The 22,684-nt window shown below is 37.5% G+C and overlaps 1 protein-coding gene and 1 pseudogene across 12 annotated transcripts in view; one reads left to right on the forward strand and one right to left on the reverse strand.

The window, feature by feature from the left end:
* MGA (MAX dimerization protein MGA) overlaps positions 1-22,684 on the reverse strand; it is a 167,899-nt gene that overhangs the window by 38,824 nt on the left and 106,391 nt on the right. For all 12 annotated transcript variants that reach the window (XM_042942329.1, XM_042942331.1, XM_042942335.1 and 9 more), the window contains exons 6-9: positions 18,648-18,779; positions 18,093-18,197; positions 16,460-17,118; positions 14,779-15,127 (exon numbers count right to left, since the gene is read on the reverse strand). In XM_042942329.1, the coding sequence (XP_042798263.1) occupies positions 14,779-15,127; positions 16,460-17,118; positions 18,093-18,197; positions 18,648-18,779 (1,245 nt within the window). The remainder of the gene's footprint in view (positions 1-14,778; positions 15,128-16,459; positions 17,119-18,092; positions 18,198-18,647; positions 18,780-22,684) is intronic.
* Positions 17,833-18,076, forward strand: LOC122223492 (annotated as a pseudogene).

Below are 22,684 nucleotides of genomic sequence, written 5' to 3' on the forward strand. Positions count from 1 at the left end.
TTCAAAACATAAGGAAAGTTACAGTGATAATGCTTGTTACACAACAGTGTGAGCATATGTAGTACCACTGAACTGTGCATTTAAAACTGGTTAAGATGGTAAAGTTTATGTTGAGTGCATTCTGTCACCATAAAAATAAATAAAAACAGAGGTGTGCCTGGGTGGCTCAGTCAGTTGAGTGTCCAACTCTTGATCTCGGCTCAAGTCATGATCTCACGGTTTGTGAGATGGGAGCCCCATGACAGACTCTGCACAGACAGTATGGAGCCTGCTTGGGATTCTCTCTCTCTCCCACACTCTATCTGCCTGTCCCCTGTTTGCATGTGTGCACGCTCTCTCAAAATAAATAAACTTTAAAAAAAATTTTTTTTTAAATGGATGTTGAATTTTCATCAGCTTTACAGCATTTCCTGATATAAAATTTCTTTCATATTGTTAATGTGTTTTGAAATATTCTATATCATTTTAAATAACACGGTACCCCTTTGTAAACGTATATAAAACTTTAACATAGATTGTACAATAAATTCCATTTTTCAGTATTCAACAGCCTTCAATACTCCTATATAAGTAAACCTATTTTTTTTTACAGTTTTATTGATAAATTTAGTACCATATACAACATGATGAACTTTGACATACATATACTCCTGTGAAACCATCACTACAATGAAGATAGTGAAGGCAACCATCACACCTCCAAGAATTCCTTGTAACTGTAATTGGATAACTTCTTTGTAATCCCTCCATCTTTCCCTCTGAGTCCAACATCCATCCCAACCATTGTCCAGGCAACCACTAATCTATGTATTAGTTTCTATTTCTTTTTTACACAGATGTAATAAAAATGTTAACTTTAGGGGGTGAGATTGAAGCCAAGTGCTTATCATTCAGTGTAATTATTCTAAGATTGATCTTGTTCCTGAGTGTGTATCAATAGTTTTTCATCTTATTGCTGAGGATGATTCCGTTGTTTCTATCTATACCAAATGTCTTTATCCATTAACCTGTTGATGAACACCTAGGTTGTTTCAAATGTTCTTGCTATTACAGATAAAGCAGTTATGAATACCCATGTAAAAGACTTTTATGTGACATACACTTTCACTTCTGTTGAGTAAATACATACAAATGAAATGACTCCATTGTTTGACAGACATATTTTTAACATTCTAAGAAACTAGCAAACTGTCTTCCAAAGTTGACTGTACCATTTTACATTCCCACCAGTTACGCACAAGAGTTCCAAAGGCTTATATTTTCATCAACATTTGGGATGGTCACTCTTTGTAACATTAGCCAGTTCGTGGTATATGGTAGGATCTCCTTGTAGGTTTTTTTTCTGGCTGGGTACAATAGGCTTTAATATATATAACACAGTATATAACATGGTAGGGATTCCCTAAGCCCCTCCTCTTCTTCGGGGGATCAGAGGTGGAAATTGCAAAGACATCGGGAGATTCTCAGCATCTTGGGGGATGAGTTGGGGCAAGGATTCCCCACCTCTCTTTTCTAGATCTTGCTGGAGCTACTGGTCCAGGAGGCTCTTACTCCTTGGAAGCCATGCAGACCATAACGTCTACCACTCAGTTACCGTAGCCAAATTTATTCTCATAACAGGAAATGAGTCTGGCAAAGCGGTCAATCATGGCAATGCTACCCGTAGCATCAAAGGTGGAAGAGTGGCTGTGAGGGTTAAAGTTGCAGAAAACAATCTGGTCCTCAGTATAGCCCAGGTTGCCCTTGAAAGGAGGCCCTCTGATACCTGTTTACACTGACTTTTACCATCCTGTCTTGGGGACACAGCTGTCACTACACCAGAAGATGTAGCTATCTGTTGATCAGGGAGGAGGGCTACCTTATGGTTTTAATAAGCATTTTCCTAATGATGACTGATGACAACCATCTTTTCATGTGCCTGATCTAGTGTCTATATATCTGTTAAGTGTTTCAATTTTCTATTTTTTAAATTCTGCTGACTGCCTTCTTACTGAGTTTTTTAAGTATTCTGAACGAGTTTTAAGAATTATTTATTATAGATACACGTCATATGTTGGCTGCATGTTTTTTATAGTATTTCTCTTAGTTTATGGCTTCTCTTTTATTGAACAGACCTTCTGAAGAGCAAGTTTTTTCAATTTCATTACACTTTTTGACATTTACAATTGTGGTTTTGATGTCCTATTCTAAAAATCTTTATGAGCCACAGGTCACAAAGGATTTTTTTCCTTTATTTTCTTTTAGACATTGTATAGCTTAAAGCACTTATATTTAATTTAAGACATTAACTTTTAGATCTTGAGCTAATTTTTATCTATAATGTAAAGTTATGACTGAGGTTCTCTTTTTATTTTTGGAGGCAGGGAAGGGCTGTTTCTAGCTATCCAATTGCTCCAGATCCACCTGTTGGGAAGATCATTATTTCCTCATTAAAAGGACTCGGAATTGTGTCAAAAACTCACTGGTCTTGTATTTTTGTGTAACAACTTTTGAATTCTCTCTTCTGTTCCACTGATCCTTGTGTCTTTTTTTTACCCAAATTACTTTTCAGCTTTACAGTAAGTCTTAAAATCAGATAGTCTAAGTCTACCAACTATGTTTGCCTTTATCAAAATTGTTTATCAAATGACTATTCTAAATACTTTACTTTTCCATATAAATTTTATAAACAAGTTGCCAATTTCTAACAAGAAAAGCCTGCTGGGATTTTGACTGGAATAGCATCAAATTTACAAATTAATTTATGGAAAAGTCTATCTTACCAAAAGAGTTTTCGGATGTATAAAAACAGTCTACCCCTCCATTTATTTAGGTCTTTTAAAAGTGCTCTCAACAAGGTTTTCAAGTTTTTAGTAAAAAAGTCTTACGCAACTTTTGTCAGCTTCATATTTAAATGTTTGAGTTGTTTGGATGCTATTCTAAATGGTACTTTTTATTTCAATTTCCAGTTGTTACTACCATATGTATAAATATACAGTCTACTGATATTACTGTATGTTACAAACTTGCTAAACTAACACAGTTCTAGTAGGTTTTTTGTAGATTCCTAGGATTTTCCTGTCTATGAATAAAGCCAATTTTACTTTTTCCTTTCCAATCTGGATACATTTTCTATTTCATGCCTTACCCCAATGGCTGAGACCTCCAATATGATACTAAATAGACAAGGCAAAAGAAGACATTCTTCATCATTTCTAATCACTGGAAGAAAGCACTCTTTCATGATTAATATGTTGCTTGTACAAGTTTTCATAGCTGCTCTTTATCAGACTATGAAAGTTTCCTTCTATTCCTAATGTGCTTAAGAATTTTTACCAGAAATTTGCCAACTGAGTTTGTCAAGTTGTGAAAATATCTATTGAAATGTTAATATGCCCCCCCCCACACACACACACACACACACTTTTTAAGTCTATTACGGTAATGGCGAACAACACTGATTATTTTCAAATGGATGATCAACCTTGCAAGCCTGGGGTAAATCCCACTTGATCAGGATATACTGTCCTTTAAATACATTCCTGGATTGTATGTGCTAAAACTGAAATTTATAATCTTTACATATGTTCATGAGAGATATTACTCTGCCATTTCCTCGTAATGTCTTTGGCTGGTTTTAGTTTCAGGGTAATGCTGGTCTCATGGAACGAGATAACTTTATGAAAGCATTTGTATAAGATGGGCATTACTTCTTCCTGAATGTTTTGACAATTCATCAGTGAACGGATCTGGACCTAGAGTCATTACTGTAGAGTTTTTCCCTACAAGTTCACAAGTATAGGGGCAGGCAGTTACTTATTTCTTAAGTGAGTTTGGTAGCTTTGTGTCTTTCAAAAAACTTGTCCATTTCATCTAATTTACTGTCATAAAATTGTTCCTTTATTAAACTTTGAATGTCTGTAAGTAATATCATTTATCATTTCTGATACTGGTAATTTGTGTGTTCTTTTTTCCTAATCAGTCTGGCTACAGATAGCAATTTTATTGATCTTCCCTTTACATAGGTAACTTATAGATACACATCTCCAACAAAACTCTAAGTGGGCTAAGAAAGCAGGAATGCCATATTTTATCCTTTCTCTTGGTACCACCCACAGTAGCTAACTAAGCACAGTACCTTCACATCATCAGCATTTTTTGACCAAACAAAAGCATAAATATATGATAATCAAGTGAACGCCAAATTTCAAAAATCATACTGCATACAGTAGGAAAAAAACATGAAGACTTTTAAGTCAGATAAACTTGGGTTCAAATCTCTACCACTCCCTTAAAACCAAGGTGACCTTGAGGAAGGAGTTACATAAACTCCCTAAGCACTCAACTAGTGTATCTGTAAAATGGAAAAAACCTTCTTATAAAAGGTTGCAAGATTTAAATGATATAAACCCTATCAAGTGCTCTGCATAAAGACTGTTTAATAATGGTAATTTCCCTCTGTTCACACCAATGGATTAATGGACCAATATTAGCAGAAAATCTTTAAGTCTACTACAAGGGGAAAAAATGTATTATTAAATGCCTCAATTTCATGCATTGTAAATACTAACTTTTAACTTATATATTAGCTACAGAATGAATACATAAACATGAAAAAACTCAAACTGTACAAAAGGAAACAAAAATGAAAACAAGTCTTACACCATACCCAGTGTCACATCCCTACAAGTGATTACTTTTACATTTGTGTTCCATTTTGGTGGTTATTTCAGTAATCCTAAATTAAACATTTTGTCCTCAACCTCATGATTTAGCAGTAGCTAAAGACTCAGTGTGACGAAAGATAAGGAAATTAGCTTCCTAAAACTCTCAACTTGTGTCTGCTACACTTTATATTGCTAATTTCTGTTCTAAAACTGTATTTAGACTTTTATTTTTTTTTTAAGTTTTTTTTTTTTTTAACGTTTATTTATTTTTGAGACAGAGAGAGACAGAGCATGAACGGGGGAGGGTCAGAGAGAGGGAGCCACAGAATCTGAAACAGGCTCCAGGCTCTGAGCTGTCAGCACAGAGCCCGTCGCGGGGCTCAAACTCACAAACTGCGAGATCATGACCTGAGCCGAGGTCGGCCGCTTAACCAACTGAGCCACCCAGGCGCCCCTGTATTTAGACTTTTAGATATTCATTTATATCAATTCTAAAAACAAACAAAAAAATCAATTAGCTTACAAAAGTATGCCTATGTGATTAATCCTTGCAGAGTCAACAAAAGTATGCCTATGTGATTAATCCTTGCAGAGTCAACTAATGTGACTGATCCCTTAGCAGAGGAAATGTACTTCTATATTACTAAATTTGTTCACCTGATCCAGATGAACAGATTCCATTTTCCTCTATCCTTCCAGACTGCTCAAAATTCTACCAAAAAATATACTGATTTAGGGGAGTCTGAGTGGCTCAGTCCATTAAGTGACTGACTCTTGGTTTCAACTTAGGTGATGATCTCATGGTTTGTGAGATAGAGCCCTGTGAGTGTGCAGCCTGCTTATGATTCTCTCTCTCCCTCCCTTTCTGCCCCTCCCCTGCCACTGGTGTGCACATGCTCTCATTCTCTCAAAAAGAAATAAACTTAAAAAGAAAAAAAAATAATGATTTATAGTGGAACCATAATTTTCCTATACAAACTTTAACTTCCAGTGTTAATTGCGTTTCCTTAAATATCTACTGAAATGATAACATATCATTTTTTTTTAAGTATGTTATGGTAATAATGAACTATACTGTTTATTTTCAAATGTTAAATCATTTGCATGACCTTCACCTAACAATGAATTATCCAAGTTATTTTTTATTTTGAGAGAGAGTGCAAGCAGGGGCAGGGCAGAGAGATAGATAAAGAGAAAGAGAATCCCAAGCAGGCTCCATGCTGTCAGCACAGAGCCCAACTTCGGGCTCAATCTCCTGAATCTCTTGACCTGAGCCAATATCAAGAGTTGGAAAGTTAACCAATGGAAACACCCAGGCATGCCTTAACCATGTTATTTCTTAAAATAATCAATTACCTCCTTAAAGATAGTTTTCTCAGCATCTTATTATTTTCCACTTTATATCAGACTAGTTGCTTCCTTGTCTTGCTATGTAGTTGTCATCCTAAGATCATTTTTCCCATCTTGGATGGGGTCCATTCTTCACTAAAGGTCATCTCCTGCTTCTTGAATTTCTTTTTCATTTTCCAGAGCACAACTTCAAGAAATCCCAAGAAGTTTCTAAGAAGCCTACCTCATGCATCATTGTATGTTTTAATGTATCTTTGTTTTGTTTTTTAACATTATTTATTACTTCTTAGAGACAGAGCACGAGCAGGGGAGGGGCAGAGAAAGAGAAAGGGAGACACAGAATCCGAAACAGGCTCCAGCCTCTGAGCTATCAGCACAGAGCCCGATGCGGGGCTCGAATTCGCAAACCGGTGAGATCATGACCTGAGCCAAAGTTGGACACTCAACCGAGCCACCCAGGCGCCCCATAAGATATCTTTATTTTAAGCACAGACTTGATTTATAATTTTGTTGGCTGAGAGCTCTAAGTTGAACATTCACCTGATCCCCACCCGAACCAGGTTTTCAAAATAATTCAAACATCCAGTGTAACAGCGTGGTCCAAAATCTGAAATGTATACCAAAAGCAGTTCTAAGAGGGAAGTTTATAGGAACACGGGTCTACCTCAAGAAGAAAAATCTCAAACAATCTAACTTTTACACCTAGAGGAGCTAGAAAAAGAACAACATATAAAACCCAACCTAGCAAAAGGAAGGAAATAAGAATAGAGCAGAAAATAAATGACAAAGAAACTCAAAAAAAAAAACAAAAGAACAGACCAATGAAGCCAAGACCTGATTCTTTGAAAAGATCAACAAAACTCATAAACCTCTAGCAAGACTCATTTAAAAAATAAAAAAATTAAAAAATGACCCAAATAAGCAAAACTGATTAAAGGGGATAAATAACAATCAACACCACAAAAATACAAACAACTGTATCAGAATATTATGAAAACTTACTTGACAACAAATGGGACAACTTGTAAGAAATGGATAAATTCCTAGAAACATGTAACCTACCAAAACTAAAGCAGAAAGAAATAGAAAATTTTAAAAGCCCAGTTAACTGCAATGAAAGTCAATCAGTAATCAAAATACTCCCAAAAAACTAAAATTCAGGACCAGATAGCTTCACTGGCTAATTCTACCAAATGTTTAAAGACTTAATGCTAATTCTTTTCAAACTATTCCAAAAAATATAAGAGAAAGGAAAACTTCCAAATTCATTCTATGAAGTCAATTACCACCCTGATACCAAAACCAGATAAAGATACCACAGAAAAAAGAACTACAGGCCAATCTGTCTCATGAATACAGTTGCAAAAATCCTCAACAAAGTATTAACAAACAGAATCAGATGATATATTGAAAACAAACATAAACCACGGTCACGTGGGAATTTATTCCCAGGATGCAAAGGGGGCTCAATATTTGCAAACCAATCAACATGATATATCACACCAATAAGACAAAGGATGAAAACCATTATGATCATTTCAAAAGATGCAGAAAAAACATTTCACAAAGTACAACATCTATTCATGACAAAAACTCACTGCAAAGTACATCTAAGGGGAACATATCTCATAATAAAGGCCTTATATGAAAAACCCATAGCCAATATCATACTCAATGGTGGAAAATTGAGAGCTTTTCCCCTTAGGTGATGAACAAGACAAGGAGGTCCACTCTCACCACTTTTATTCAACTTGGTGCTAGAAGTCCTAGTCTTAGCCACAGCAATTAAGTAAAATAAAGAAATAAAAGGCCGCTGGGGCACCTGGGTGGCTCAGTTGGTTAACCGTTCAACTTTGGCTCGGGTCATGATCTCAGGTTCATGGGTTCAAGCCCTGCGTCAGGCTCTGAGCTGACAGCTCAAATACTGAATGAAGCCTGCTTAGATTCTGTGTCTCCCTCTCTCTCTGCCTCTTCCCCACTCACACTTGGTATCTCTCTCTCTCTCTCTCTCTCTCAAAAATAAACATTAAAAAAATTTTTTTAGAAATAAAAGGCAGCCTGGGCGCCTGGGTGGCTCAGTCGGTTGAGTGTCCGACTTCGGCTCATGTCATGATCTCGCAGTTTGTAAGTTTGAGCCCCACATCAGGCTCTGTGCTGACAGCTCAGAGCCTGGAACCTGCTTCCGATTCTGTGTCTCCCTCTCTCTATGCTCCTCCCCTGCTCACACCCTATCTCTCTCTCAAGAATAAAGAAAACTGAAAGGAAAGGAAAGGAAAGGAAAGGAAAGGAAAGGAAAGGAAAGGAAAGGAAAGGAAAGGAGGGAAGGAAGGAAGAAAGAAAGAAAAGGTAGTCAAATTGGTAAAGAAAAAATAAAAGTTTCACTATATGCAGATGACATGATACTATATATAAAAAACCAAAGGACTTCACCAAAAAATTACTAGAACTAATAAGTGATTTTAGTCAAGTCACAAAATACAAAACCAATGTAGAGAAAACTGTTGCATTCCTATATAATACTAATGAAGCAGCAGAAAGTGAAATTAAGAAGAGGAATCCAGGGGCACCAGGGTGGCTCAGTCAGTTGCAAGTCTGATTTTGGCTCAGGTCATGATCTCGGGGTTTGTGAGTTCGAGCCCCATATCAGACTCGTTGCTGTCAGCACAGAACATGCTTCAGATCCTCTGTCCCTGTCTCTCTCTCAGCCCCTCCCCTGCTTGGGCTCTCTCAGAAATAAATAAAACATTTTTTTAAAAAAGAAAGACAGACAACAAATCCATTTACATTTGCACCAAAAACAATGCAATATCTAGGAATAAACTTAACCAAAGAGGTGAAAGCATCTAACTCTTGATTTCAGCTCAGGTCATGGATCTCACAGTTCCTGACTTAGAGCCCCACATTGGCTCTACAATGGCACACAGAGCCTGCTTGGAATTCATTCATTCTCTCTCTCTCTCTCTCTCTCTCTCTGCCCCCGCCCCTAGTTCCCACACACTCTCTCAAAATAAATAAATAAATATTAAAAATTTTTTAATTAAGTGGGAATGCAAGCTGGTGCAGCCACTCTGGAAAACAGTATGGAGGTTCCTCAAAAAAACTAAAAATAGAACTACCCTATGACTCAGCAATTACACTACTAGGCATTTATCCACAGGACACAGGTGTGCTGTTTCGAAAGGACACATGCACCCCCATGTTGATAACAGCACTATCAACAATAGCCAAAATATGGGAAGAGCCCAAATGTCCATCGATGGATGAACAGATAAAGAAGATGTGGTATATACATATACAATGTAGTATTACTCGGCAATCAAAAAGAATGAAATCTTGCCATTTGCAACTATGTGGATGGAACCGGAGGGTATTATGCTAAGTGAAATTAGAGAAAGACAAAAATCATATGACTTCACTCATATGAGGACTTTAAGAAACAAAACAGACGAACATAGGGAAGGGAAACAAAAATAATATAAAAACAGAGAGGGAGACAAAACAGAAGAGACTCATAAATGTGGAGAACAAACTGAGGGTTACTGGAGGGGTTGTGGGAGGGGGGATGGGCTAAACAGGTAAGGGGCATTAAGGAATCTACTCCTGAAATTATTGTTGCACTATATGCTAATTTGGATGTAAATTTTAAAAAATAAAAAAGAAAAGAAAAGAAAAAGAAAAAAATTTTAATTAAAAAAAAAAAAAAAGAAAAAAAAAACAAACTAGATGTATCATAATTCCAGATTTCAAGTTATACTACAAAGCAGTAATTAACACAGTATGGTGCTGACATAAAAACATATAGACAGCTACATGTCAAAGAATGAAACTGGACCACTTTCCTAAACTACATCACAAACAAAAGTAAACTCAAAATGTATTAAAGACCTAAATGTTAAGACCTAAAACCATAAAAATCCTTGAAGACAATAAAAGCAGTAATTATCAGCTGTCGCAAAACTTTTCTATATATGTCTCTTGAGGCAAGGGAAATAACACAAAGTAAACTACTGGGACTACATCAAAATAAGTTTCTGCAGGCATCTGGGTGGCTCAGTTCGTTGAGCAACCAACTTATGATTTTGGCTCAGGTCATAATCTTGTGGTCGTGAAGATAGAGCCCCACGGCAATCTCTCTGCTAAGTGTGGAGCCTGCATGGGATTCTCGCTCTCCCTCTCTCTGCCCCTCTCTTGCTCACGTTCTCTTTCTCTCAAAATAAATATTTTTTAAAAATAAAAATACAGTGGGGCACCTGGGTGACTCAGTCGGTTGGGCATCCGACTTTGGCTCAGGTCATGATCTCGCAGTCCCTGAGTTCGAGCCCCGTGTTGGGATCTGTGCTGACAGCTCAGAGCCTGGAGCCTGCTTCAGATTCTGTGTCTCCCTCTCTCCCTGACCCTCCCCCGTTCATGCTCTGTCTCTGTCTCAAAAATAAATAAACATTAAAAAAAATGTTTTTAATGTAAAAATAAAAGTACAATAAAAAATTTCTGCGCTGCAAACTGAAAGGCAATTTACTGAATGGGAGAAGATACCTGCAGATGACCTATCCAATAAAGGGGTTAGTATCCAAAATATATAAAGAACTGATACAACTCAACACCCAAAAACCAATAATCCAATTAAAGAATGGGCAGAAGACATGAACAGACATTTCTCCAGAGAAGACATACAGATGGCCCACAGACCATGAAAAGATGCTCAACATCACTCATCATCAGGGAAATGCTATCAAAACTACAATGAGATATCACCTCACACCTGTCAGAATGGCTAAAATCAAAAACACAAGAAACAAGGGTTAAAGATGATGTGGGGGGAAAAAAGGAACCTTCTTGCACTGTTGGTGATGCAAACTAGTGCAGCCACTTTGGAAAATAGTATGGAGGTTCCTCAAAAAGTTAAAAATAGAACTACCCTATTATCCAGAAATCATACTACTGGTATTTACCCAAAAAATACAAAAATACTATACAAAGGGACACATGCACCCCTATATTTACAGCAACATTATTTACAACAGCCAAATTATGGAAGCAGCCCAAGTGTCCTGATGAGTAGATAAAGATGTGGTTTCTATATATATATATATACACAACAGAATATTATTCAGCCATAAGAAAAAATGAAATCTTGGCATTTCCTAGATGGAGCTAGAGAGTATAATGCTAAGCAAAAGAAGTCAGAGAAAAACAAATACCATATGATCTCATTCATATAGAGTGTTGCTAGAATGTCTTTATCTTCAAGATTAAAAAAATACTAATACATTAATAAATGGACTTAAAAATAGGTAATATGATCTGCAATTTATTTGATGGGAGATTTATACTAGGGAATCTTTTCTCCCCCATATGGCTAGCCAGTTGTACCACTACCTACTGACAATAAATCCTTTCCTACTGGCTTAAAATGTCACCTATAATTTAGTAAACTGAAAAATATTTACATTTGGGTCTTCTTCTAGTCTCTGCTGCCTATTTTATAAACAGTGCCAGGCTATTCTAACTGCTATTTCAGTGTTTAAATAAGATACTGCCTCCATATACCTAAATGATCTTTATAAAAATAAGATTCAAAAGGTTTAGAATGAAATACAACATAGAATTATTAGTTTAGTTCTATCTATATCTCCTTAATGAGTTTTCTCCCATTTTGCACTTAGGGCAACCCTTTTCCATTTCAAAATAACAAGAGTAAGTTATAGAAGCCACATAAATATGAAAACTGTGTTATCTGTAGGATTTATTAGTTTGATTTCTTGGTTAATGCATTTGCCCTGTGTCTTATCCTTAACCTTAATTAAACTCCAAAAGCCAGCCAATTATCATAGCATTTTTTGTTTTTCCCATTGGTATAGAACATTATTAAGAAACATGACTTACTACGCTCTAGGAGCCATCAGTTTTCTTGTACTGTTAGGGAAGATGAGGAAAGGAGAGAAGGTATTTTTGTTATGACTGTTACGAAAAAGGAATAGAAATAAGGAAGAGTTCTTAGAGGCAAAATGTTACTGAGACCAAAGCCAAACAAAATTATACAGGAAAACTAGAAGACAAAGAAATCTTTCAGTCTGTTTTGAAAAAAGACAGGTAAGGAAAAAAAAAAAAAACTATGGATGATTTAGAGGAATTGTAGAGGAAGAAAATGAGAAAGCAAAGAGTCAAACAAATGATGGAAAAAAGTATCTCGAAAGGACATGAAATTTCAAATTAAAAGATTCCAGTGAATAGCAGGCAGTAATAACTTTAAGAAGATTTTATCTAAACGCATCCTTCTGACATTTGTACCATTAAGAATAAAGAAGGGGTGCCTGGGTGGCTCAGTAAGTTAAATGTCTAACTTCAGCTAGGGTCATGATCTTGCCGTTCATGAGTTCGAGCCCCACGTTGGGCTCTGCACTGACAGTTCAGAGCCTGGAGCTTGCTTCAGATTTCTGTGTCTCCCTCTCTCTCTGTCCCTTGCCTGCTCACACTCTTTCTCTGTCTCTCAAAAATAAACATCAAGAAGAATTTTTTTTTTAAAGAATAAAGAAGATATCCTGAACCCTTTTAAAGGGAAACCACTTTGCCTAGGAAGGATTTAAAATCAATTTGAAGGGGATGCCTGGGTGGCTCCGTCAGTTAAGCGTCCAACTTCAGTTCAGGTCATGATATCACAGTTTGTGAGTTCGAGCCCCACGTTGGGCTCTGTGTGGACAGCCTGGTGCCTGCTTCGGATTCTGTATCTCCCCCCCACCACCCCCCCGTCCCTCCCCTGCTCATGCTTGCGCTCTCTCTCTAAAACAAATAAACATTTAAAACAAAAGAAAAAGAAAATCAATCTTAGGGGCACCTGAGTGGCTCAGTCAGTTAAGTGTCTCACTCTTGATATCAGTTCAGGCCCATCTCACGTTTCATGAGATCGAGCCCCACGCCAGGTTCTGTGATGACAAGCACAGAGCCTAGCCTGCTTAGGATTCTTTTTCTCCCTGTGTGCCCCTCCCTTGCTGGCACTCTTTCTCTCAAAAAAATAAATAAACATTAGAGAAAAATCCAGTGTTGAGTTTGGAAAAATTGGCACTATCCAACTAATGGTAAATGTGTACTTGGTACAACCCTAGAAAGATCTATAAATCTTTAAAGTCCTCTGTCACAGGAATTCCACTTTCTTTTTTTTGTTTGTTTGTTTTTTTTTTTAACTTTTTAACGTTTATTTATATTTGAGACAGAGAGAGACAGAGCATGAACGGGGGGGGGGGGGGGCAGAGAGAGAGAGGGAGACACAGAATTGGAAGCAGGCTCCAGGCTCTGAGCCATCAGCCCAGAGCCCGACGCAGGGCTCGAACTCACGGACCGTGAGATGGTGACCTGAGCTGAAGTCAGACGCTTAACCGACTGAGCCACCCAGGCGCCCCAGGAATTCCACTTTCAATAGCCTACCATGAACACGAATGTTCAACACTGTACTGTTTACAATAAAATACAAAAAGGCTAAATGTCCAAACAAAAGGACTATAATATGAAGCTATTAAAGCTAAAATTAGAATATAGATCTATACTTGTTGATACGGAAAACAGAACATAACTTTATGATAGGAAATTTATAAAGGTTATAATACCACATACACAGTAGTTTCATTTCTAGAGGACCCTATGTATGCACACAAGTGTATTAACAGAAAATCCTGGAGGAACATACACTCAAGTATTAAACATCCACTGTGACTGACGTTTACACTGATATGACAAGCAATAGCAAATGTAAATATACACTGCCAAAAAGGGGAGTGCCAGTCCCCTAATAATCTAAGAAGCAAAAAAAATCTTCGGGGCACCTGGGTGGCTCAGTCAGTTGAGCATCTGACTTCGGCTCATGATCTAGTGGTTCAAGAGTTCAAGCCTCACAGTAGGCTCACTGGGGTCAGCCTTTCAGCACAGAGCCCACTTCGGATCCTCTGACCCCCTCTCTGCCCCTCCCCGACTCATGCTCTCCAATAAATAAATGAACAAACAAGCAAGCAAGCAAAAAAATTTTCGATTACATGGCAAACTTATATTCAATATATTTGGACAAAAAAATACAGGAGAAAGGAAAAAATCAAGGATGGTATAATATGTAACTTGGTGGGTCTACATATTTTATGAAAAAGGAAAAATCAGCATTTCAAAATAGTATGTAATGCTTTGAACTCAATTATGCCTTTCTCCTATCCCCAAAACTCCTATCACATGGTGAATAGCTCCAACAAGGACCAGAGTCTTCTTGCAAATTTCTTCTTTTAGAAAATAATGAGATGTGTTAGTTGACTTCATTGTGGTAATCATCTCACAAAGTATACATGTGCAAACTTTCATGTTGTACACTTTAAGTACATGCAATTGTACTTGTCAATTATACCTCAATAAAAGCTGGGGTGGGGGGGGAATGGAGAGAAAATTATGTATTATACTGATCACCTGTATATTGAAAGAACATGGGAAGAGAAGGGAAACACAATAACGGGTGAAACTTAAAGGCATTCTGAAGTCCAAATGAGAGAATGATTCAAATTTAGCACAAAAAACCTATCCACAAAAGAAAAATTGTATTTAAGAAATTATATTTAAGAAAGGTGTGTGTCTGTGTCCATGTGTGTTTATGTTATCATATAAGCCACAAAGAAAGAACATTTAAGGATGAGAATTTCTCAAAATTCTTACTAGATCACAGATTAAAGGATTAAAGTAACAGTATCATTTGAAATAAATAACCAACCTTTTCTAAAAAATGAAACTATAGTTTTAATTCTCAATTAATACTCACTGTATTCCAGCTTCTTTCTCCTCTTTTTCTCTTTTAATTGTTCTTCCTCCTCCCTGACTCCCTCTTCTCTTTCTTCTCTTTGTTCCTCTCCCAAAGCATCATAAAATACTGGATCACGATGAGCAGCCTTCCTCTGGAAATGCTTAGATTTGGATCCTCCTTTAACAAGTACAACTTTTCTTTTCAAACAAGTGCATCCGAACATGCAGTCTGGTCGGCGGCAGTGAGCAGGCTGGCGCTTCTCCAAAGCTAGGCTGGAACACACGCAACCCAATCGACAGAAGTCATTGTTGCATGGAGGGGCTCGTTTCCTTATGATTGTGTGGATGGGTTTAGTTTTGAGAGATGCCTAAAGTTAAAACAGAAAATTGTAAACTGATTAAATCATGCTCCCATACCACCAACAGCTTACAAGTCATATATTGGTCTGTCTTTTCAGACTCTGAATACTCAGTATTAATGGCACAAGATTAGCAGTAGATTTAAAGGACAAAACATGAATGTAACCAGGACTCTGAACAATCTCCCATTTTAATTTTTTTTTTTTTAACGTTTATTTATTTTTGAGACAGAGACAGACAGAGCATGAACAGGGGAGGGGCAGAGAGAGAGGGAGACACAGAATCCAAAACAGGCTCCAGGCTGAGCTGTCAGCACAGAGCCCGACGCGGGGCTTGAACTCACGAACTGCGTACAATCTCCCATTTTAATGCATAGCAGAGACAAGAGAATATTTTAATCAATTATGAGCCAAAATATCAACAATGATGAATTTATTCTCAATAGAAATTACACATAATATTCTAAGGCAGAGGTTGACAAGACCCACAGGCAAATCTGGCCTGTTTCATAAATAAAGTTTCACTGAAACACATAATGTTTACAGCATAACAGCAGCACAGAGTCGAGTAACTGCAACAGAGTGTGTATGGCCTACAAAACCTAAAATATTTACTCCCTGGCCCTTTAAGGAAATAGTTTGCTGACATGTGCTTTTTAGTAACTAATCAAAAATGAATAGAATAATATGTGCACAACTGTCTTTAAAAATGATTAATAATAAAGGGCACATTGTGTATTCAATCCCAACATCTGATGATCTTCAGGTCAGGAATTTAGTCACAGAATTTAAAAATGAAAGGTAAGGTACACAAATTTCATGACAAAAAAATAGTCACTTGCTATTGTACCATTTCACATGCACCAGAGGCTTCTAAAATAAGTGAATCAATAATAAGTGAAAAAGTCTTAATATAAAATTTTATAAAACTTTTATAAAAGCTTTTTCTCCATAGGTTTAGAATATTTTTTAATTTTCTGAAATGTAGTATGTTTTAAGGAGAACTTTCAAAGCTGTTCTAACACGATAAGCAACTGTACTTGCCCACATGCTAGAATATGAAATTAGAGACTTTCAGAATGGCCAGATGACTTTATATAGGAGACACACATCATCCAAAAATACGAATGTACTGTCTCCCTCTACTGGCAGGAGGAGATCTACACTGGGGTGTCTAGTTAGAAAGAATAACAAATATGGAAGACAACAGAATCTCCTTATTTATCACTAAGGTAACTAAATGCTGATCCTCCTGCCATAAAGCCCAGCCCCATTGCCCCACACTAACGTAATTTTTCCAACCATAAACTAATATGCTTCTGGGAAACAACAGATACTTACTTGAGCAGTAAGTAGAGTTGTTAAGGATACATCTGCTCGCTCTTCAGTGATATAGGTCCTTGGTTTTCCTTCCCAAAGTGCACAGTCTTCCAGGTCCATTAGCTTCACTTGAGATTTAGACAAGCCTGCAGGGCGAGTTCCCTGTTGTTGCTGCTGCTGCTGATGTGCCTGCCGCAAACTAATCTGCTTTGGAAATGTATTTTCATCTAAAGTTGGCACAACAAAGTTATTCACCTGATTTTCTGAGATAGTACTTGAAGAATTCTTGGCAGCCTTATCTCCTGGAATCATATAAGCATGTTTCTGCTTTGGTGAAACAGGGTATGGTAAAATGGATTTATAAGATGATTTAGTTCGGCCACTGAAAGTTGCCTGTTTGTTTTGAGACTTTGTCTTTCGAGAGGCAGGGGGCAAAGAATGAGGCTTCAAAGAATAGGAGGTAGAAGGGGAAACAGTAGATTGCTTCTTTAGTACGCTGTCAAGTGTTCGTACATAGCTGGTACTCTTGGTGGGAAGCTGGTATACCACAGGAGATGTGGGAGCATTAGAAGAGAAACCCATGCTTGTTTCCATCAGTTTGCCTTCATTTTCCAAGTACTCATCGAGCTTATCACTGCAGAAAGCAGAACGGTTTTTCAGGGGACCCTCTGAATTTCCACCTAGAAATAAAGAGATGCAGATACTTAAAATCGGGCCAATCTTTAGATCTCTAGGAAAATACACTTAAAAAGGCTGAGAGCATTAAGTTACAAGCCACTGAATCTTCCTTAGAAGGAAGAAAAAAATATAAAACCAAGTGAAGAGATTGAATCATACATTAATTACATTAAAATCTGTTACCTAAAATTACCTCATTGCATATATTTATCATTAATTTTTGTGAAATGCTAACAATAGTAATAATTAACTGAAAGGTAAGAGTCTACAACCTTTGACAATTTATAACCTTGAGAGAAATCACACTTAAGTAAAAATATAAGAGCAAAAAATGTATGTAAATCAAACCTCAACAGAACACCAAGAGATTAACAGATTAACAGATTGCAGTACCTGCAAGTGTAGTAGACAGACAAGCATTATATTATTGTAACAATGTACAAGAATTCAAAGATGAGAAAACTATTTTGGACACAGGGTAAATTTATTTGGTTAGAATGTAAACTGCAAGTAAGAGCAGTGGGAAAAGCACTAAAAAAGATCAATACGCATATAGTCAAAATGTTTGGATTAGAAATTTACTTGGAAATGTAATGTTTTAAGGAATCACTCTACAGCTCTTAAGTACACAGTTATGAAATAATACTTGAGAATGATACTTACTAGAACTGCAGGAGTTACAGAAAGGAAATGCAATTTAAAAAGGGTACAGGGGAATGGCTTCTCGGCCTTTTGGCTAAGATCAAGTGTAGTTTCTGTTCTTATCAGTTTAAAAAGGGTACAGGGATTATTTAAGCCTGACATGGCTAGGGATATGGAACATGGGAAGGAACAGAAATCAGCAAGACAATTATTTTCAGTTTATCTGAAGCATGTAAAGAAGAGAGGACGAAAAACAACCATGACTTACTTTTAACACAATGCTTTGGCCACATGTTTCAGAACATATTTGCAATTTTTTTAAAAAGCTGATTACCTTCATTCCTAGATGCAGAAGCACTATGGAACTTTCCTCTCCATCCCTTGATTTTGGTGAAGTCATTGGTCTTCCCTGTCCTAGAAACAAAGGGAAATCCAGCATCTATAAAAGAAAAAGTAAAAAAAAAATGACCAAAATTCAAACCAACCAATATTTAATATCTATTAGTTACTAAGGCTATTTTTAAATTTATTTTGAGAGAGAAAGTGTAAGTGCAGTAGAGGCAGAGACAGAGGAGAGAGAGAATCTCAAGCAGGCTCTGCGCAGTGTGGGTCTTGAACTCACGAACAGTGATATCACTTGAGCTGAAATCGAGCTGGATGCTTAACCAACTGAGCCACCCAGGTGCCCCGAATTATTCACTAAGACTTAATCTGAAATGTACAAACCATTAAGACTACGCCACTAGGTAAAAGATTTAGAATATCATCCTAGAGGTACACACACTCTCTCTCTCAAAATAAACATTAATAATATCATCCTACATGTCTCTAAACAAAGGTAGTTTTTTATATATATCAAAAGATGACTTTACAAATGTTACACACTCACCAGGAGAAGCAGGGTTGGTTCCTGTAAGGTTCCAGAAAGGAAAGCTAGTGGCTGGAGCCAAAGGCAGCTGTACTCCCAAGTATTTAAGATCAATGCTCATTGTCGGATCCACTGAATTCAATTTTAAGCCCACTACAAGAAAAAAGAAGCACAAATCACACTGGTTGGTTTTGGTTTTGTTTCTTTTTAACTTTTGGGGTGGAGAGAGGGGATATTACTAGAGATACAGGGAGAGAGGGAAGAGCAGAAATGAAATAAAAACAAAAAGTGGCAGACAGGCTTTAAGGCGACCCATGATCCTCACCTCCTGGTATTACACATTTGTGTAATCCTTTCCTCTCTTCCCTTGAGTGTGGGTAGGGCCTGGGCTTTATTTCTAATAGGCGGAATGTGGCCAAAAGGATAGGATGTGTGTGATTAGTGTGTATGTGATAATATGAGTGCATGTTACTAAAACTGCAATGATATAAATTCTGCCAACAACCTGACAGAAAATGAAAGTAGATCCATCCCCAGTCAAGCCTCTGATGAGAAACCAGACCTAACATCTCAATTAAGGCCTTGTGAGACAGGAAGCAGTGGACCCAGTTAAGCCATGCCAAACCCCCAACCTAAAGAAACTGAGACAGTATGTGTGCTAACTTTATGGCAATGTGTTAAGCAATAATAGATAACTAATACATAAACACAGTAAAATTAAGATCATTTGTGCTTTAATCCTTTGTGATCCAGAGACTTTCTAGGGCCTTTAACACAAATTGGCCATTTACTAAGCTTCTGGCCTGAATTATGGCTGCAAATCCCCTTATTATCAATGATACTAATGGTTAACTGAGCCTATAAATATTATGGCTTATTTGTGGTTACTTAAGAGGCAATCTTTTGGGAAAGTATTTATTTAGCATATCCTTTTATAATTTTGTGGGGTTTATCTGCTTAACATATTAGATCTGAGATTTGTCCATGTTGACAGCTTTATCTCTAGATCATTTATTTTCAGTGCTGTACACTACTCCAGATTATGAATATATAGTACTCCTAATTTATTCATCACTCTACTGGAGATGAGAATTAGGTTGCTGCCTATTTTTTTATTAGAGTATAGTTGACAATGTTACAATACCACTGACTGTATTTCTTATGCTGTACTTTTCATCCCCATAACTTACACATTCCATAACTGGAAGTCTGTAACTCACACACCCCTTCATCTATTTATTTCCTACTTTTAACAATTATATTACTGGGCACCTGGATGGCTCAGTCAGTTAATCATCTGACTTGACTTTGGACATGATCTCACAATTCATGAGTTCAAGTCTGGCATCGGGTGAGCTCAGGCCCCACTACAGGTGGGCCCCGCTTCTCTCTCTCTCCCTCTCTCTCAGACTCTTCCTCACTTGTACCCTCTCTCCCTCTCTCAAAAACAAAAAAATTACAAACAATGCTTTACAGTGTAATTATACATTGTGTACAAGTGAACATGTGTGAGACCTTCCCTAATGCATTTAGCTTTTCCTTGTGGCATTTGCCCAGGAATGGAATTGCTATATAATGGGGTCTGTTTATCTATCAATTGTATTGAATGTTGTGAGTGCTCAACATATTTGTGGCTGCCCAAAATATTTTGAATACCCTTCCTCTAGCAGATAGTTTTACCCATTAACTCCAACCTCTTCAAGGCAGGTATTTTAAAAAACTCACTTTACAACTTCCCTTGCAGTTTGCATGCAGTCATGTAACCCAGGTTTTGCCAATCAGGTGTTCCCATGAAAGACCTCAATTTAGGAGAGAACACCATGAAGAGATACTCTGCAGAATTGTGTAAATGAGGGCAACAGTGTTTGCCCAAGAATTTTTAAGCTTGTTTTTTGAAAGAGAGAGAGAGAGTACCAAGAAGAAGGAGCAGAGAGAGAGAGAGACAGAATCCTAAGCAGGCTCTGCACCCTCAGTGCAGAGCCCGATGCAAGGCTCGAACTCACAAACCTTGAGATCATGACCCAAGCTGAGATCAAGAGTCAGACGCCTAACCAAATGCGCCACCCAGGTGCCTCTGGCCAAGGATTTTTAGAGGTAAAAGTAACCAAGGTCCTAGTTATAAGTATACTGTGTTCCGTGTCTATACTGAAATGGTGGTGATTGTCCATTGTTGTGGGACTGCCTGTATGAGCAGTCTGCAAATGTACTGTGAGCATTTTTCCTGATTGCACAGTCCTAGGGTCTGTTTCTCTGGCCTTTCAGAAGATTCTGTAAATCATCTGACACTTCTTAATAAATTCATCTATTTCATCTGCAGAGTGGAGTCTGATCTTTACTGCTAAGAAGTTTAATGATACACTTCTTCTGAATCCTTCTGGTGTAATGGCACATAAGAAAATGATAATTATACAAACTGGGATAAACCTTGGGATGCTTGTAGCTGGAGGCAACTAGCTCTATAGTTATTAATTACCCTTGGTCATGCCTGGCCATTCTGAGATCACTATTTCAAGAACATATTATCTGTCATAAATCATAGATAACCATGTGCCAAAATGCACTAGGTTAGGAACTTGTGTACTAGATAATGCCAAATTACTTTCAATTTACACGCCTTCCAGTAAGTAGTGCATGAGAACTCTTGCTGATCGTTTCTCTACAACATTTGATATCAGTGGACTTAAAAAAACTTGTTCCAATCTTTTGCTTTAAATTTATATCCTATTATTCTTAAATATGTACTCTTCCATTACTAGTGACAATCTTCTAATTTGGATTTCCTCATTTGTGAATTATTGGCTTTATATTATTGTGCAGAAAAGTGTTTACCTTAAATGCTAACAAAACTGAAGTAGTTCAAAGTATTAAGTATTGTAGTATTGTATTGTAGTAATAGCCATTAAAAAAGTGATGGTACAGGGGCACCTGTGTGGCTCAGGTTAAGCATCGGACTCTTGATTTCGACTCACATCATGAACAATATCACAGTTCCTAAGATCAAGCTCTATGCTGGGCTCTACGCTGACAGCACAGGACCTGATTGGGATTCTCTCTCTCCCTTTCTATGTATGCCTTCCCCTCTCACACACGAGTGTTTTCTCTATCTCTCAAAATAAACAGAATTTTAAAAATTTTTTTTACTTTTTTTTTTTTAATATTTATTCATTTTTGAGAGAGAGACACAGAGTGTGAGTGGGGGAGGAGGAGAGAGAGGGAGACACAGAATCTCAGCAAGCTCCAGGCTCTGAGCTGTCAGTACAGAGCCCGATGTGGGACTCACATTCACGAACTACGAGATCATGACCTGAGCCGAAGTCAGTCACTTAGCTGACTGAGCCACCCAGGCATCCCTAAAAAGATTTTTTTAAATCATAGGTACAGGTTTCCAAAAGGCTTACATATTACTGGTCCCCTAAAAGGTGAAGGCATTAGATAGGTTATGAGCCACAAATTCTTATGGCAACTTGGGTATCCTCCACACAGAACTTATCTGAACAGAAGATTGCTAGATCGCGATTCTGTTTTAGTTTATAAGTCCAGTTCTTTAAAATTAATAGTTGTTGTTTTAGTTTAATCACTTGACATGATAACATTAACATCAATAAAATATGCTTTCCAGGGTCCCTGGGGGGCTCAAGTCGGTTAAGTGTCTGACTTTGGCTCAGGTCATGATCTCATGGTTAGTGAGTTCAAGCCCCACATCTGTGCTGACAGCTCAGAGCCTGGAGCCTGCTTCAGATTCTGTCTCCCTCTTTTTTTTCTGCTCCTCCCCTGCTCGCACTCTGTCTGCCCTTCTCTCTCTCTCTAAAATAAATATAAAAAAAAAATTTTTTTAATAAAATATTCTTTCCAGAGGCACCTGATTGGCTCAGTTGGTGGACTGTGCAACACCTGATCTCAGGTTTATGAGTTCGAGTCCCACTGGGTAGAGAGATTGTTTAAAAATACAATCTTTAGGGGCGCCTGGGTGGCTCAGTCGGTTGAGCGTCCGACTTCGGCTCAGGTCACGATCTCGCAGTCCGTGAGTTCGAGCCCCGCGTCAGGCTCTGTGCTGAGTG

Source organism: Panthera leo, chromosome B3, assembly GCF_018350215.1.
Source record: "Panthera leo isolate Ple1 chromosome B3, P.leo_Ple1_pat1.1, whole genome shotgun sequence".
NCBI classification, from domain to species: domain Eukaryota; kingdom Metazoa; phylum Chordata; class Mammalia; order Carnivora; family Felidae; genus Panthera; species Panthera leo.